Source organism: Verticillium nonalfalfae (genome assembly GCF_003724135.2).
Source record: "Verticillium nonalfalfae strain VnAa140/NRRL 66861 chromosome Unknown scaffold_29, whole genome shotgun sequence".
NCBI classification, from domain to species: domain Eukaryota; kingdom Fungi; phylum Ascomycota; class Sordariomycetes; order Glomerellales; family Plectosphaerellaceae; genus Verticillium; species Verticillium nonalfalfae.
Genome location: NW_021167254.1, coordinates 17,847 through 36,356, shown reverse-complemented (window position 1 = coordinate 36,356; position 18,510 = coordinate 17,847). Strand labels below are relative to the sequence as shown.

The 18,510-nt window shown below is 56.1% G+C and overlaps 2 protein-coding genes across 2 annotated transcripts; one reads left to right on the top strand and one right to left on the bottom strand.

Annotated features, from left to right (window-relative positions):
- Nucleotides 1–985: 985 nt before the first annotated feature.
- On the top strand, nucleotides 986–2,630 carry SSH4 (the record flags this gene model as incomplete). Its single annotated transcript, XM_028639042.1, has 3 exons — nucleotides 986–1,241; nucleotides 1,324–1,629; nucleotides 1,684–2,630. 3 exons carry the CDS (start codon nucleotides 986–988, stop codon nucleotides 2,628–2,630), a joined length of 1,509 nt encoding a protein of 502 aa, XP_028496396.1.
- A 4,748-nt stretch (nucleotides 2,631–7,378) lies between these two features.
- D7B24_004876 (uncharacterized protein) lies at nucleotides 7,379–9,711 on the bottom strand (the record flags this gene model as incomplete). The annotated part of the gene is made up of 6 exons (XM_028639041.1): nucleotides 7,379–7,670; nucleotides 7,802–8,784; nucleotides 8,859–8,895; nucleotides 8,951–9,178; nucleotides 9,241–9,540; nucleotides 9,602–9,711. 6 exons carry the CDS (start codon nucleotides 9,709–9,711, stop codon nucleotides 7,379–7,381), a joined length of 1,950 nt encoding a protein of 649 aa, XP_028496395.1.
- Between the last annotated feature and the right edge of the window lie 8,799 nt (nucleotides 9,712–18,510).

Below are 18,510 nucleotides of genomic sequence, written 5' to 3'. Positions count from 1 at the left end.
ACCTGAGGATGCGGCAGAGTGGGGACCGCTGGGTACTGTGTACATGGTCAGTAGCCAAGAGAGAAGGCAGGCAGATAGGCAGTGTTGGAGGTGCATTCCGTCTGTCTATCACTCAGGTACTGCTTCCGCTCTCTCCCCTCTCCTGTTTGGACCCAATGCATCCATCCCATCTTCCTACTTCCCTCTCACAACACCCGATAGGTGGTGCCTTTGATTCTTCTTTCCTTCCTTGCTGCGACTATAGTCGTCTGGTTGTCCAATATTCTTCTCCCTCCAGTGATACCCTGATTTTGCCTTCCCTTGGCCTCCTCCGTTGACGTCGACCCTGCGGTGCGGCCTTTCCTGATTGAGACCCCTTGGACAGCCCGATCTAGCCCCTCAGGCCACTATCGATACCGATATCAGCACAGAGTCAAGGGCGAATCCACGCAAGACGCAAGTGTCCCCCCGTTCCGTCCCCATCCGCCCGCAGCAGCCTAGCCCACCCAAGGCCCCAGCAGATCAGATCAGCAAAGCAGCAACAGCACCACCAGCCCAGCCAGCAGCAGCAGCAGCAGCAGCAGCAGCAGCAGCAGTGCTTCGGTCGGGCAAGCCGTGGAACCACAGCAACCAAGCGACACCACCCGCCGCCGACGCCGACTCGAACCCAGTCCACCCGTCACCTCACATCAGCACCAGCGCTCTGGTATCACACGAAACCTTTCCGCCATCGAGCCCTTCGTCATCTTTCTTTTCCTTTGTTCCATCATCGCACAGCACGGCGCCCAACACCGATTTTCCACACTTGAGCATCCTTAGCCGACGACCCCCAGCGAATGCTGCGTTTGCGGCGGTGACGCCAGTCGTCCCCTCGATCCCGACCATCCGGCCAGGGAATCGACGTCGCCACCCTCCTTCGACGACGCCAGTCACCTTCGACGACGCCAGCCTTCTTCAGATTCGACCACGATCCCACATACGAACCTTCTACACATCTATCAACGACATGTCGGCAACAAATCCCTCCTCCGCCCTTAACGGCGTCGTCATCGGCCTCCTGTCCTCTTTTGGCTCCGCCTTCCTTATCGCCGTCATCTTCCTCATCGTCTACTTCTTCCGCTACACAAGTAGCGGTCGCATCTTCCTTGACCGCATCGGCCGCCCCGGCGAATACGATGACGAGCAAGCATTCGCCCGCGAGGAGGCAGAGGCCCTCGAGTCCATGGAGGAACTTCAGCGCACAGAATACTTGAGAGCCAAGGGTACGTTTGTGGCGCCTTTCGTCCCGACACATGGGGCGTTCATCGTCGAGAAAGAGCCTCAACTGACGAATCAATCTCTTAGCTTTCGTGACTGCTAATCCGCCCGAGTCCCTCCAAACCGATATCTCGCTCTCCCAGTACCTTGCCATTCAAGAAAAAGGTGTCTCCGCCTGGGAATTCGAGCCCGAGCTCGAAATTGCCAACTGCTTCGTCGAGGGCCGCACCGAGATTGAGTTCTTCGACTCCGAATGCACTGTGCTCAGTAACCTGCCTGTGCCCAAACAGAACGAGGTCTACTACTGGGAGGCAAAGATCTACGACAAGCCTGAAAACACATTGCTCAGCATCGGCATGGCCACGAAGCCTTACCCGCTATTCAGGCTGCCAGGTATGTCCTGGCGTTTAGTTTGTATGTTTCGCGACCCTTGGCTGACGCATTTAGGCTTCCACAAATACTCTGCTGCATACACTTCGACTGGCCAGCGTCGCTACAACCAACCGTTCAACGGTACACAGTACGGCCCCCAATACGTGCAAGGCGATGTCATTGGTGTTGGCTATCGCCCTCGCACGGGCACAATCTTCTTCACTCGCAACGGAAAGAAGCTGGAGGATGTCGTCCATGGTCTCAAGTCCCAGAACTTTTTCCCTGCCGTCGGAGCCAATGGTCCCTGCGCCGTCCACGTTAACTTTGGCCAAGCCGGCTTCGTCTTCATCGAAGCCAACGTCAAGAAGTGGGGTCTCGCACCGATGACTGGCAGCCTGGCACCTCCGCCGCCATATGGATCTGAGCAGGGCGACATTCTCTTGGAGGCGGGACGGAAGGACGGATACTCGGCCAGCGTTCCTCAACACTCGCAGTCATACTCACAATCTGTGCAATCTACATCTCGCGGCGGTGGTAGTCAGGTGCTCAACCCCCAGACCGGACACAGTCGCACACGAAGCGGCAACTTTAGAGTCCTCCCTCCAAGGAGTCCAGGCCCCATTCGAAGCCCGACTGATATATCTCTGGCGCACTTCGTTCCCGCCGACGAGAGCGGTGAGCCCAGCGGCAGCGGGCACGGAGACCGTGACGATGACGAGGAGAGCGACATCGGCTTGGGAATGCAGGACGCATTGAACCCGCCCCCAGATTACACAAGCCCTGACCATTCGGACCAGGGCAGCCGCAGGAACAGCTCGGACAGTGAAGAAAACACGCCCCTTATTCGTGTGGTCAACCGGAGTCGCAGCAGCACAGCCACGCTGCTGACCGGGCCCTCGCATCCGCCAATCCCCAGCTACAGCGACGCCGTTCGGGACGGTGCCACGAGAGAGAGCAGCAGTAGCAACAGACCTGGGCTGAACCGACACGTCTCCCGGTCCAGGTCACACAGTGCTCAATAAGATGAACGGGCTGCTTCATATGTGATAGCTGCGGGTGTTGGAAGACTTAGCCGTTTCACGGGCCAAACGCCCTAGGCTGGCGCACCATCAAATCTGGCGAACTCGGCGTTGCGGTGCTTGTGATTTTCCTTTCTGTTTTTTCTTTGTCTTTTTTTTGGACTAGATGATGACGTCTCAACTGGCAGATGGGATGGCGACGCTGTATGGCTGGGCTGCTAGCGTCAACACGATACCTTGTTTCGATGGGTGGAACCGACGCGTCTATTTTATTCGAAGCTCACAAGTGGTTAAAGGGTTACAGCCATACGGGCTGTAGGCTCACAGGGCGAGGGGAAGAGGCTTGGAAAGCATGCAAGTATCGGTAGCATTGTGCGCTGAATATACCTCGATTGCATCAGTGGCTGTCACAGGGTATTGTCAGGGTATTGTGCTTCCGTGTTTTGCCATGACGCCCGCTAGTATGGACTATGTTGCGCATCGTCCTTAGGTACCAACGACACGCGGTCCTGCAGAGGCTTCACCTGACAATAGCATTCACGACCCCAAACCCCTGGACGTTGTTCGGGAAGCTCCATCATCCTTCCCAACCACAGATTTGGTAATTACGGCTCTCTCCTCGACGATCCCTGGTTTTTTTGGAAGCACGCAGCGTACTTGACTTTAAAAGAAACCTATTTTAGCGGAAAGGCATTATCGAAACTTATCCATTTCTTTTTTTTTTTTACCCCTCGTTATCCGCCCATGGCTCGGGGTTGTCCCTGCGGCTGAGACGCCAAATTTGCGGCTTGACACGACCAGCCGCCAATGCCCTGCGACCAAAGGATCCCTAGGGGGGACCACAGCAGTCAGGCCTTTTCTTTCCCCCTGGCGCGACGCCAGTTTCTGCCCGGCCGATGCTGTTCCGGGCACGGCTGGCGATGGCTCGCGGGGGATGGTTGGCTGGGAGTACGAAAGGGCGGTAAGTCAGAGGTCGGGCGGAGAGCAAGTGCCTGGAACGCCTTGCTCTTCTTTCAGCCACTATCATGGTACGTGCTGCATGGCCTGAAGGGGTGCGAGAAAGTAGGGTTCTTTCGTGGTCGTCGGGATTGATGACGGGTCCGGGCTCGCTCTCAGTCTCCGAGCGGGCCCCCGGACGCGGACGGGCCGCCGTGTTTTGCCCAGTTGTTCCTGAGCTGGGGGCTGAAGCTGCGTTGTGAGGGCGTTGTTGTATCGGATGCATTATGGCTCTGGCGTTTTGACCCGGTACCGCTTCAATGAGATGGGGGCAATATCGTTATATCGCTGGCTTTTAAGTTCTTCGGCCAACCCGGGAACAGGGAAGAGCCCTTGCTTGATATCAATTTCCCGGCCCCTGCTCAAGTTGACAGGCCTAAGAAGCGTCTTGCATACTGATGATCTTGCTCTGTCTTGCAACGGAAAGCGTCGAGCAAGACCTGGGTCTGAGAAGCTTCATTTAAATACAGGGCTCAGAAACACACCCATCCCGACGTCGAGGCTCAGGTTTAAGCACAACATACAGGTAGTTCGACGGCTTCTCCCGTCTTGCCTGAGAGTTGCGGGAGCTAGGCCGGTCATATCATGGAAGCTTGGCAGTGCGAAGCTCTTTCGACAGGATATCCTGGGCGCCCGGATGGTACGAACAGCGGTCACGGTGCCTGATCCTCAGCGACATTGTGCTCGGGGCCGCCTCGGCGGGAGACACAACAGGTCCGAGTCTATTTCTCGCCATGACGAGTGGAGAAGGATGTATAAGTAGGTGTAAATCTATCATCTTCTCACGAGTAAGTACGCCTTCACGAACAAATTCTAAATTCTACAGTGTGCCCCATGGTCCCTAGGCATGACAGATGTACGTGACTTGATTTTCCAGATCTGAACGCAAAGACCTGGGACCAAGAGACAATTTCTCAACGCCTTGGGCCAATTACCCGTCGCTGCTCATCCGAACGCTCGTCAGGGTGCCGACACAAGCTTCGGGTAACGTTCACGCCACCGATCAACAATGAACATCCCACCAGGAACCGCAATGACTTTACCGCCATCCGACAGCACCGCAGCCGAGGCATGTGTTCGATGAGCCGGATCGATGCGCAACTTTATCTGTGGCGACAACGCCAGGCCTTGCTTCCGTGCGACAGATCCAGCATGTCGAATCACGAAGCTGAAGAACCGATACCGGCCGGCTTCAACTTTTTTTTTTTTTTTCAACTACGCGTCTGGGGCATACTTTACCCTGATGTTGCCTTTTAGCTGGATGGTGATCCATCTGGCGTCCTTCGTCTTGCGCAAACCCTGTGATCAGTCCCGACGGAGTCTTTCTGTCCCCAGCAAAAGGTTCAGATGCATCTCAAACTTTTTGCATGAGTTTAGCGTTTTTAGATCCCATCTTAACGTCGATAATGCGACATCAGACATGAGATTCGAACAGGCTCTCCCCTATTTCAGGAAACACTCTCGAAGTTTCCCATCCATGTACCATGTAGTTTTCTGGCCCACCACTGCTCATAGGTAGAAATGAGCCGTCGGCTCTGGCAGCGCCGGATGATCCCTACACTTCTGCGGTATCAGCGGCGAAAGAGCATGCCAGGTCAACCATGATCTGAAGCACAGGGGCCGTTTTTAACCGTCGTCCGAATCATGAATCGCCAGCATGCGCGCGCCCTGGCAGCTTACCACCAAGGGGGGAGGGGGGACTCGTCCGGTCGTCCAGCGGGAGTGCGAGAGGCAGAACACCCTTCTAGAAATGCCCAGATCCTTGAAGCCCATGCGTCACTGTAGTATGAGAGGGTCTGCTCCCGGTGGGGAGAGGGTCGTGTAACATCAGCCTTGCGCAGGACAAGCCCAGGGCCCCGTTGGGACTGCTCCTCGTGGAAAAAAGCTATCAAGGGTATACACATCAGCCCACCGAAGCATCTAGCAGAGAGAATGACTGGCTCCCGGTGTCACCGTTGAGATTGGCATTGTAGCCCTCTAGCGTTCGAACACGTCACGCCGGGGTCGCAATACATCTCGAGCAGCCCGGCATACAAGCCTGCTGTCGGCTCGACTACCTCACCCAGCCCCGGGGGAGAGTGGCGGTCATCTTTATGCTATAGTGCAAAGCCCCTTAAGGGTTACGTGTACGCTGCGATGAGCCTGACACTGAGGACGAGAATGGCACGCAGCCCGAAGAAAGATAAAGTTTCTTGTAGAGGTACCGCCACAGCAGCGCCCCGAAAAACTCTCTCTGGCAGTCCATATCGGTCGAGGGGCATAACACATTACTCGCAACACCACAGCCCAAACACCGACCCCCTGCGAACTGTTTCGCCCCTCCTTGACAGCTTCCGTCTCCCCAAAAGCGGTTCCTCCCCCGCCGGAGGAGGGGGGGGGGGGGGGGGGGCGAATAGGGGCGGTATCCGGTCAGGACACACCAACCCCACCGGGGCGCTGCTCAAACCATATGCGCTAGGGAAGGGCGCGAAGTACGGTTGCAACGTGCAATACCCGCATAGCACAACATCCACAGCCTTCAAGGGCGAAGCCGCAATATAGGGGGGGAAATGGGGAGGACCAGGATCGGCCGCAAACGCAAAACACTATTCGTTCTCGCCAGAGGCACAACAGAATCAGTCCTACACATGACAGAGTGAGTCGCACCAACTACGTCCACGCCCCCGCTCCCTCCGCTCTTGCCCCTCCACCTGTCTGTGATCTATCCATCCACCTGTACCAGAGAGCCAACAGACGAGCCCTATAACGGCTCTGGAACCAATGGAGACTCAAAGCCAGATCGAGAGGCTATACTAAGAGGAAGGTCACCAAGGCTGGGAGAGAGATCAAGTATTGGGTGGGAGGCACACAGCCTCCAAGATCCATGAATTAATCCATCATGCTTTTGCGAAGGGAGCATCGCTTCCTTCGCACCAGAGCATGTTCATTCATCCATCCACTCACTACCTAGTCCATGTTTCCTTCGACAGTCTCGTCATCCTTCGACCTTCTCGCTTTCAACAAACCAAAGACTGAAACGCTAGGTGCTTTGCAAAATCCAGAAAGATCAAACAAGACCTTAAAACAGATCGCGTGCTCAACAGCATCAAGCCGCCAAAAAAAAGACCAATTCCAAAAACGAAAAAACGAGGGAGAAAAAAACATAAACCAAAAGCATGTAACAAAACGCCGCCCAATGCAATGTGTGTCCCGCGCCAAAGCGCCCCCAATGGGGACCGATGGATCCGACACGAATAGCAAGCCGCTATGCATCCGATTGACCCGAGATTTCCCAGCCAGCCAATGTTCTTTCTTTTTTCCCGTTTCCTCCCATCTTTCTTCTTTCATAAGGAGTGTAATATCTATTTCGTACCGCCGGCAGATGATGCCGGGTCGTGAGGTCGTGATAAGGAATGTGTCTGTGCAACCAATCTGTGCATACTTGAGGGGGTATCGCGTATCTGATCCGATGACCGTAAGGAATGTCTAGTGTTGGGTATCATTATAGTAAGGAGTGTCGTGAGATGGTATCCGTATTAGTGTAGCGGTCGTTGGTCAATGGTGATGACGTGTTAAGGAATGTCGTGGGAGCAGGCGAGACTCGCTCGGCCGGCTTCCCGGGGTATCATTGAAGGAGTGTGGGTTACATTGGCGCTGGGTTGATATCGAATCAACAGTTGTTGTAAGAATGTGGTGCAAACTTGATGAGGAGTTGGATGAGTGGTGCGTGTGTGTGTGTGTGTGTGGTAGCAGAGACAGCCACAGAACGTCCGAAACTACAGCTCGCGCTCCTTGCCCTTCTCACTCCTGTGCAGGTATGCCGGCGGAGGGGACGGGCCAGGACCAAGCTGACGTGGGGGGAAGGGCGCGCTGATGGCACTGGGAGACTCTCCCTGCACGGAAGAGGAGGGCGGGGTCGGCCGGCGGTGGCGAGGCATCGAGGCGAGCAGGGGGATCGGCGACTCTGGAAGAGGCAGCATGCCCAGTTGCTCGGGCTGCAGGAAGGGGGAGGGAACTGTCGAGTGCGCCGTCGACGAGAGCAGGTAAGGGTCCTCAGGCGGAGGATAGCTGGGTGTCGTTGTCATCCTGGCCGTCGGTCAATCCCCGTGCTCGAAAGCTCAAAACGTTTTCGCCGGTGTGGTGTAGGTGCCATGGGTGGACGCTCCTAGTTCCACACGGACTGGATGGGAGAGACGAACCCGCTCAAGTTGCTGCCGGAGCCGAACATGTGGTGGCCGGAAGACATGCCGCCCATGTCGTACGAGCCGTACTCTTCAGTGTCGCTGTAGGCGATGGACCCCTCAAAGGTGGACGAGGCCGGGCTGTAACCGCCATAGTTGGGCGATGGGATGCTGAGGTACTGATGGTTGACAAAGGGCGAGGACAGAGTCAAGGGACTGACGGCGTTCTGGGGAATGCCCTCCGTGTTGAGCATGGTACCAGTCAGCGACTCATGGCTGTAGCTAAAGGCCGGGTTGCCGTAGGGCATGAAGGACTCCGTAGCCTGGGGCAGGTTGGCCGGCTCGTTCGTGTAGAAGTTGGGCGGGTTGTACTGCGGGAACGAGGGCGTGCGGGCAGGCTCCAGGATACCGATGCGGTTGCGGAACTCATTGACCATGTCCAAAGGGAACTGCATCAGCTTCATCGGCGTAGAAAGATCACCCTCGATGGAACCAGAAATGTTGATGGACAACAGGCAGCGGGCGATCTCCTCGACGGGCGCAATGGAAAGGTTGCCAAAGTATGCAGCACCGATCTCAGGGAACAGGCGCTCCATCAGAACGGCAACCGTGTAGTAATGGGCGATGGTCACCAGGGAATTGACGGAGCAACCACTCTGCTGGAGGGCCATGACGGGCAGGTAGAAAAGCCAGGTACGCAGGGGACGGAGGCGTTCAAACTGCTGGGCGACGGACAAGGTCGGGCTGACTTTGCGGGATCCCTTGAGAAAGCTGATGAGCTGCTGGATGTGCTTTGTGTCCTCCTTGTTGTGTTTCTGGTGGGCCTCGACCTTCTGCAACTGAGCGAGAGTCCGGTTCAGGGCATCCAGGTCTTCCTTGCGCGGCTGGCTGGGCCTGTGATCCGGGGTGGGCGAAGGAGGGGCCGTTGGGAACGTGCCGGTTTCCCTGATCCAGTCGTAAAACTGAGAGTCGTGGCTCCAGGAAGCCATGGCATCGACAACCTTTGATGAGTTAGATTGACCTCTTGTAGACGAGCGGGAATTTACGCTGATGCGAAAGGGGGTCGGGAGCTTACCGATGAGGTTCCTTGCATGAGCTGGGTCCAGCTCCGCCTGATTCTCGTGTTAGAAAAGCCCGTCTCCCTCAGGATAGTAGAGTATTGCTTACCAGTCAGTGGCTTGCCAGGAGAGAACCAGCGAAGCAGCCAAGACAGCATCAGAGGTTTCCGGGCCAAATGAGCCGATGCCCTCCTGCAGGCCCTTGAGAGCAATACCGCGGTGCTCGTACGCTAGGTTACCAACGATGGGACAGTCGGTGAGGAAAGCAATGTGCATGGCGGAGAAAGCCAGCAGGGAGTGCATCACATAACGGTGCGTCGAGCCGAGCTTGATGATGCTAAGGGAGCCAAGTTAGTGTCATGTCCAAGAATGGCCCAGTGGGCATGGTTCTGAACATACGCAGGAATCTGGCGTGTCCAGAGCGTGAAGTTGGTGGCACCCAAACCTTCCATCTCGTTGCTGATCGAGGCAACGTGGTAGATCAGGCGAAGATCTTCCAGGCTGTACTCGGCCGGGTTGGGGGTTGAGGAGATGGAGAGGTTGGGGAAGGGAAAGATTCCGGTGCGCTGCCACTGCTCGATGTCGGCAACGATGCTGGGCGTCCACATGAGATCCGGCTTGTCAGGGGTCGTTGACCGGTCTTCCATGGCGGGCATGTCATTGTAGGGGCAGCGAATCTTGTGCTTGGTGCAGTTTCGGCTGAAAACCCCGTGTTAGTCGAGGCCCGTGGCGTTTGTGCGCGCCAGCCATGTTCACGTACCATTGAGGGAAGTTTTCATCACAACGAATATGCCGACGCTTGCAGGTTTCGCAGCCCTTGCGCGACTTGGTGTGGCTGCGACGGGGAGGACCGCCTCCGGGACCAGCCATTTTTTCAAGAGTGGTGAGGAGTGTGTGTTGGGCGAGAAAACTGCAGGCCGTGTTAGTGCAACGCTGCCACCGTTGTCCTGGCGCAGAATCTTACGTGGTGAGTAGGTATACACGGACAGATGAGCCGCGTGTGCAATTCGGGGTAGCGAGCGTGGTGGGGAGTGTCGAAACGGGAACGTGCGGACGATTGCGTTGTTCCCGAGTTTGATACTGAAAGCGATTGTTGGTTGGAGTGGGCGGTTTTCCCTTTTCCCTTCTTCTTTTTCTGTTCCTTTTGTCTGAGACGGGTTGGAAAGCGAGCGTGATTGTTGATTTGGGGACTTCAATTATCGAGCCGAGACATCTGCTACAGAGTAGTGAATCAAGTACACGATGCCTTGGCTGCGGTTCGATACGAAGACGTTTGAGTTTTGGTGATGAGGCCGGGATGGTTGCTGTCGCGGGAGTACGCTTCGTTTTCCGGGAATCGACTCGAACAAAAGAACAACGAACGCAAAAGCGAATGACAGGAGTCAACGAGGACTTCCTAAAGGTGGGAGGAGGGGGGGCGGTTAGCGAATGTGGGTGGTGAGCGAGAGTGCGCAACGAGGCTGGTGATGTCTTGCTGGATGTGATATTGGGGGGAGACAGAAAGGTAGACGTTGAGGCTGGGGGGGAGGGCCAACTAGTTAAATACAGAGGGTCATAAGGTGACTGGCAGCACGAGAGTGACCCGAACGGGACGAGAGGACCGGCCGGGGCGGGCACGTTCGGCTTCACCCATTAGGGTGGGAGGAGTGGGCAGGGCAAAAAGCAATGAGGACAGGAAAAGAACAGGCCGGCTGTGCTGTGCCAGCGAGCCAGCGAGTGCGCCAACGAAAGGCCGGCCGAACAAGCCCCAGGAAGGGTGGGAGTGAGAAACCAAGACCAAGCAAGCCCAAGCCCAAGCCCAGGTTCACGCCCCAGAGCCCCCAGCACAGGGCAGGCCGGGGGGTGTTGCGACAGGAAGGGCAACACCAGCATCAGCGTGCCACCACGCATGAGGGACCAGTGCGGCCATGCTCGCCCATGCTCGCCCATGCTCGCCCCCAGCCAAGCTCGAGTGGAGGGGGGAGGGGGAGAGGGGCCGTCCGCGCCGCCGCCGTCCACGCCGTTGAGTGTGCCAGCCGATGACTTTGTGCCATGCGCACTAGAGCCAAAGCTGACAGCCAGATGGGCACAGGGAAGGTAAGGCAAGGCGAGGGTAAGGCAGGGTCAGTAGTCAGGCAAAGCCAGCTCTGCCCAGTGGGGCCTCCAGGCAGCCAGCTTTGCCAGGACAGGGTGTCATCGAAGTTGTGAGTCGGTGGACGAGAGGTGGGCCGTAGGTTGAGCAGGGATCCACGGTAGTTCCTAGGATAAAGGGGGGGGGGGGGGTTGTGTTCTCTCTCTCTGTCGACCTCAGGTGTGTGTAGAAGGGGAAAGGTGAAAAGCGCATTGTACGTAACGCCCAAGCGTTGAGCTGCAGATCCATGTGTAAATAAGAGGTCGGGAGCCGTGTGAATCCTTGCGGAAACTCCTGTCCTCTGTCACCAAATACTGTGGGCTCACCAACCATCGATCGGTCCTCCTGCTTCAAGGTCGCGGCCAATCTGAAGCTGTGCGCAGGCGAAAGGACGCAGAAAAGGGGGGTTGCAGTCGTACCGACTACGTTCATCCATGTGCTTGGGATATACCAACGAGCGACAGGCGGCAAAATGTCCACGTTCTTCCGTCGGCTGACAATAGCCAGCCAGGAAGCTATCCGTCGACAGGTCTTCGCGGCACCATGACCTGGGCCATCGTCATCAGGGGAGCGAGCTGTGTCACTCGATTGAAGACGAGGAGAGCGACATGCTGATGAGAGCGCGCAGACATCTCGCTGTCGACAGACTCTGCCAGTCGCGTTCACTGAGACCATGAAGGCCACGACTGGGTGGCTATACGTCACGGCCCTGGAGGCCCTTGCTTGAGAGACTGCGACTGTATGTTGCTCCATCAGTCTCACTAGAGCCTCCAATGAAACAGTACGCCCTGTAGGACTTGACCCGAGTCTCTTGCTGGTCCTCTCTTGTCAAGTGCCAGGAAACCAAGATGTAAAAACAATAGCATCATGCTAAGATCGTGGAGCACGACGGGCGTGGCTGAAAATGGGGGCGGGCCTGCGCGCGGTCATGGTTTTAGTGCGCTGTCGACGTCGTGGTCCACGAGAACCATCCTGTGCGTCGGCCGTCCACCACATATTCGTCTGTGACAAAAAAGTATGAGCATGGGGACAAGTCAGCCAGCCAGAGACACCTCAACTCACCACACTGGTGCGGTTGCAGCCATCTCTCCCAGTGGCCGCATGACCTGACCATGGCCTCACTGGAGTCAAACTCTCACAGGTGCTTTGTCCTTATCAAGGTAGCGCACACGCCTCACCGTCAGACCAGGTCCATCCCCATCTCTCCACACCACACCAAGGGACCGATTGAACCTTACCACGGCCGACCACGCCGAATCAGGCCTACGCTCAGCTTTGTTGCTAAAAACTCACTCACTGCAGGCCGGCCCTGTCGAGGCATCCGTCTTCGTTGTTGCGCACCCACACCGCGGCTTGACCGAGCTAGCACCATCAGAGCCGCATTACCTCCGCATGAGACTGAGGAGCCTATGCGGGTCTGCTTCCCAACATCGAGAAAGGCGGATCGGGCACTGTGGCAGCGTTGTCTGCCATAGCTAGGCCCACCCAGGGTCGGTCGGCGTGCTGCCAGGCCCCGACCGAACCCATCGTGCTGGCAAGGTGCCGGTCAGTCCCAGTCACTCACCACATTGTATTGTGGGCGATAATACATATACAAAAACAAGCTGGTGGGGTGCCGGCAGAACAGCGTATGACATGCCAGGCCGGCAGCTTCAACCAGCTGGGCAATGAGACAACAGACGAACAATCCCGAGGTCGCACGACAAACCTTACACCAGGGTTTGAAGCTCCAATCACTGCCTGGGAGAGATTCTCGTCAGCGAAGAATCGTCCTCGATTCACACCAGGCCAGCGAACCCAGCCCTCAGCACGGACATCACCAGACGCCCTCAAGGCATGCAGTCGAATCCCGGACGGCTTGGTGGCTGGTAAAGGTATCCTAGGTTGAACATAAGGTCAAGTTGGCCTTCGGCATCGCGGAATAGCGGAAAGCATGCGCTGTTTCGCCGATGAACAATTTGATTGGCAGATGTGGAATCTTGCGTGCAGTGACCGTGGCGCCACGGCAGGGTTTACCAAGCGGTTTTTCATCAGGTCGAATCCAGCGACGTGCTGTGGATTGTGGTCAGGCAGTCTGGCATAATGTCCCCCACGCTACAACGCCTCCCTTCTTTGCGCCTTTGACACAATGAAAAGTCGTGGCCCAACGACTATGTTCGTCTCAACTTCTGTAGCCTTGCTGGCCTCGAGGCTTGAGAATGTCCAGCCAGATACCCGGTACCTCGCAGACTGGGTACTGGGGGGGTTGTGTCATGTGAAGACGCCAACCGCAGGCTCTTGACCAACCATGTGTCGCTGGATCGTGTGAATCGGGGAAGCTCTTTCAACTTGATACGCCGGCGAGCCCTATCATTCTCGACTTAACGAGATGATCCATGGGGTCAAAAGAGGCCGGGACGTACTGAATGACTGCCTGCATAGTGAGGACCCACCGACCGGCCATCCGAGTTCTTCGACCTGATTGAACAATGTGCTTCATTGGGGATCCTCCGTGTTGATTTACGTCGCTTCAATGAACCTGCAACCCCCTGCTTCCCATCTGTGCGAACCCCTCAGGGATACCATCAAGACCACACCCCGACAAAAAAAGCCCCTGGATCTAGAGACATCCCCTGCCCAGTGGACTCCAATGCTAGGGACCGGGTAGATCGGGGTCTACAGGGCTGCTGCTGCATCTGGTTGGCTGAAACAACGGTTTCTCGTGTCCGAATTTGGCAACTCATGTCCATGTGGCCATCTTCGCCTGTCCTGTCGAGGAATGACGAAGGTCCCATCAGTGCGGTTTGAGAAGTACGCCAAGCATTGTGCCGGAGTCGAGACGAAGAATTCACCAGTCAACAGTCAGTACACTCAAGGTGTTAGTTCGCCCATTCTTAGCCAGCGAGATCAGATCAGCCACAAGTTCTGTGCTCTTTGAAGCGCACCCTCAACACATGATCTAGGCTCCACATCCGTCGATAGGGTCCTCGGGGGGTATTACCGGTCATCTCTTCACCACAGCTGTTATCCGTCAAGTGATCGCTGCGCAGCAGATTTGGGCTGAGATCTGCGTCATTTTCAGAGTTGCGATCGCACGCTGCATTGTTCAGTCCTGGTCAGGAGCTCCAAATGAAGCTTCGCGACTTTGAATCGCCTCCGTGTCACGTTAGCATCGCTTGAAGTCTCATTCTCGGAATGAACACAGGGGCGCTCGGCTTTCTCGGTTTATGTTGCTGAGGACACTCCCGAACAAAGAATGACAGGCCTCTCGGTCTTTGATCGTCCATCGATCACACGAAGGGGAGTAAATGTTTCTCTGGTGTACGTACAGTGCTCAGATTCTCATTCGGGTGTTGGGTGGGAAACGGTGGCGCCAGGCCCAACAGGGCGTAGATCGTTTCTATTTTTGAACAACCCTTTTTCCGTGTGACCCCAACATCAATCGATTATCTTGCTTTCGCTCTGGTGCCAGACAGTCGTTCCGCCAACAGCTGTTGTATTATTGTGTGTGCACACTGCGCTCTGTTGACGCCTAGCTGGAGACTATGTTCACGTGGCCAGATTGGACTTTTGACATTTACTGTAGTCGTGCGAGTCGTGAATGGAAAGGCAACGTTCCATAGTGATCGACTGAGCTGCAACTGCGTGACTTTGCCGTACCAATCAATGTACCCGCTCCATAGAGTAGCGTGGCGTGGCTCGAGGCCAGGGCTGTCCCGACATGCGGAATGGATGGATGCGTGGAGTTCCGTTTGACGCACACCAGATCAATGGGAGACGTGGTGCGAGAGGGGATGCGGGCGAAAGGCATGAGCAATCTTTTGAGACGGTTCATCAGGCGTAGTAATTGTGTGTGTGTGTGTGTGTGTGTGGATTTCATTTGTGGCTGTGGAGAGATCCCTCGATGTGCTCCCCGACAGTCAAGTCGATGATTGGGTCACAAGGCCACAGGAGAAGTCTCCCTGTGCACATCACGGGCCTGCATATGCGTGTCAGCACCTGCCAGGCCATCTTTGCCAGGTGTTGGACGAGCCATCGGCCAGAATGAGTATCGTTCTAGAAGCGGAGACAAGTATGAGTGATAAAAGTCGGGCTGTATTAGACCGACCCGTGTAGCGGCAGCGAGAAGGCTGGGAGAGCGGTGAGAAAAGTATGTCGAGGGCGCGCGATCAAGGTCGTCCCTTGTGGCACCGACTGCGACTACGGCAGCAATGACTACATTGTCGACTCGCGAATGGCTCGCAGACGTGCTCCACATGTAGGTCGGCCGAGGGTAACGATGAAGCTGATACGACGTACAACTTGCTGTTCCTTGTCAATTGGATGCGACTTCAATGCCCAGCGGATACTGTATGTCCCTGCCATCTGAGGGAGCGGAGGACAACAGCAACACTGTGCCATGCGACCGACACTGGAACACCAGCTACCAGACTGTGTGTCCATATCGACTTGGGGAGGCTGTCTGTCTGCGCTCTGCCGAGGCTGTCAAAGTCAGACCATGATGCCGGGGCCACCGTGACGACCGATAGGGGCGATCTCTCCTCGTCGCAGTCAATAAATCCGGAGTTCGTCCGCCGGATGAGTAACGATCAACGTCACTGCATCGGAGAATCGCCGACCAGTTCTGCCTCTTTCCTGTCATGTTTCGGTCGCCGGCTGTCGCCTGCACTGGTGTAGTGGGTAAGGTGGGTTCTTTGTCACAAGGGACTGAATCGCCGTCACGTTGAATGGGGCGGGAAAACCCCCCAGCCCCCATAAGAAAAATGAGCATGTGGGTTATCATGCTAACTTCCCGACATTGGCCTTCGGTTGTTCGCTACAAGGAACCGACGCAATGCGAGCGAGCCTGAGCCAGAACAGCAGCCGCCGATGTAACTGAGCTGGATCATCGCTATCGGAGGGAGGCCGCGCCTAGGTCAGAGAGACCACCAGGAGGCTGGCTTACTCAATAGTCTTAGTCTTGCCATCGTCAATGTCAAAGCCAGCAGGCAATGCCAACGCCTGACGTTTTCCCTCCGATTGCTTGCTTCCTCCCTCTCTATCGTGTCCGTCCTGGCCGTACTTGGCGATGGAGGAGCAGTTGCCGTCGCCGTCGCTGTTTCGGTCCAAGATTGAAGTCGCTGTTGCTTGCACCTCCCTGCACCTCTATTTGTTTTTGCCTTTGCATAATCCGAGAGGGGATTTGTGACCCTTGACAGGAAATGACGGAAGGTATCATCGAAGCGAATAGAACAGAAGCAGCAACTGTAATTCTGCTGCCTATTGGTACTTGGTGCACGCCCGGCGCTGGCACGGCACCCATTAGGACCAGGACCAGGGGCCCTGTGGAGGCAGTACCGAAGTACGTAGCTCATGCCTTCGACTACCTAGCAAGCCTGAGTACCAGGGCTTCTTGCTCCCCGCCTCCCCCGACGCCCCAGCTTCAAATCGATCCCACACGCTCTTGCCTATGCTCTCCCACTCGCTTTCCACATTTGCCAAGCCCTGGGCCTCTCATCACGCCGCTCCTGCCGTCCCCTGCTTGGTGATACCCTGAGACCCCTCCTGACGTCGTGAATTAATCCTTTCCCGTATCATTCAGTAATAGAGACACTCGTATGGAAATGTGAGCGTTCCATCTGCCTAGGTACCTGAGTAGGAGTGTAGCGACCCCCGCACCAAGTAGTGACTACGCTAAGAAGGTGCCTTGTTACTTCCATTCCAGAAGACATGGAAATCTGTGATCGTTGAGTGGCCGCCTAAGAATAGGATCTCTACGACGGGTAAGGCGCGCCTACTGTTTCCCCGTTGGCAGGGGCCACCCAGCCCCATTGCTGAGATGCACCATGTGTCGGGCGGGGTCTACTTGTCTTGGAGTAAGGAGGAGCTGGAGGGTGGGGGGGGGGGGGGGGGGGGGGGGTTGGACCTGCTCAGAGTACAGGAAATTGTCTCCTGCCTTGAGAGGCAGGCGGCTACACAGGCTTTGAGAGCTCCCATCATGGAGTTTTCAGTCATCCCAAATACTGATGGCGATCTTCTCGGCAGACATCATGGCGACATACAAAGCTCTCTCAGAGAGGAAAATAAGAACTGCTCGACGAACTATGCACGACAGAATACTGCTGCGTCGCCACGCTCTAAAGCGGTGCCCTACGCGCGCCTTGAAGTACCCTGCACATACTCTGCAGAGGGTACTGCAAGCTCAACCCTGTGCTTGACGTCCTACAGGCCCTGCTATCACGCCTCCGCAGTTGGCACTTTGACGACAATGCTTCCTTGGGCGAAAGAAGCAGCTTGCATAGGCCTCACAGCTGGAACGCCATCCTATGCAAACACTATCTTAGGCCCATCCAATAGGCTGACGCGGGCGCCATCGTCCACTCAGGTTTAAGACGCGCGAGCTTGTCCGTCTTGTCAACCAGAACCATACAAAGCACTTGCGTCGGTACGGATTCAGTCTTAGACTTCGTCCTCCTTCGCATAGTCTTAACGAGATCTTACTAGCGTAGGGAGCTGCAGAACGAGTCAGTCAGGTAGTGACCCGGCCCATGTTGGGTTTCCCTCGACTCTGTGGTCTTCTGTCCAAAGCCGTTGACTCGCATCGTGGGCTGTCAGCTCGCCCACCACTCCTCCCCCCAGCCCTTCCGCCTTGTGAGCTAGGGGGGACCTCAGAACTGGGTCTCAGTGTCGGTCCTCGCCCCAGAAGGAACCCTCAACCCAAGCACCTCACTGACCGTTCAGCCGTCGTCCGCCCCAGCGGCCTGGTTCCGCTCCGCTAGTCAGATGCCATTTTTCGCTTCTTCTCCATTGCTGGTCGCTTCGTTCCATGACCTATCGGCGTTTACACATGGATAATGCCTCTGGCGCACACCGTGCTTGGCGCGCTGCCTGACACTCGGGCTATGATTCCCTCATCGGCAAGATCCTGCTTGGGGTATGTAGTGAAGTTGCAATTTGGCACCTAGCCGACTTTGAAGAGCGCCCACCGCTCTCGCCGTGGTTTGCATCCATAGCGGTCGATAACCGAAGCTGCCATGGAACTGTGGCGTAGCTGCCTGTCAGAACGCCCTGTCTTAGTGCGGCGAACCTTGCGGTGAAGCACTTGACCACTTCAGGATCACATCAGTTGTGCACCTCTGCTAACCCTCTACGTCAAGAACCCCCGAACCGTTCCGCGGCGGGTTGCGTCGAGCCATTGTAAATGCAGTGCAGCCAAGGGCTTGATAGCTCGGCGGGCTAAGCTGTTTGGGCGGCAAGGTGCCCGTGTGCGGTACCATCGACCAACACATAGCGCGAGCGGCTCATGTTGCCGCTTCTACACGGCTGGAACATGATGCGCTTGGCGTCAGGGTGAGCAGAACACTCCTTGTCAGGTCTAACGACCGACCCGATTGCCAGAATACACATCAAAGAGTCGGTGGAATTGAAGTTCGTAATCGTCATCCACAACAATGTTACGATCAACCCTATGCAGCTAAGTGGCTGTCAACCAACCTCCCCCCCCCCTCCCCACTCCCCAAAAGAAAAATGTTCATCAATCTTGTTACTCATCCATTACCATTCGCTTCCAGATTCATCTCCCTGCAGCCCCGTCAATCGGC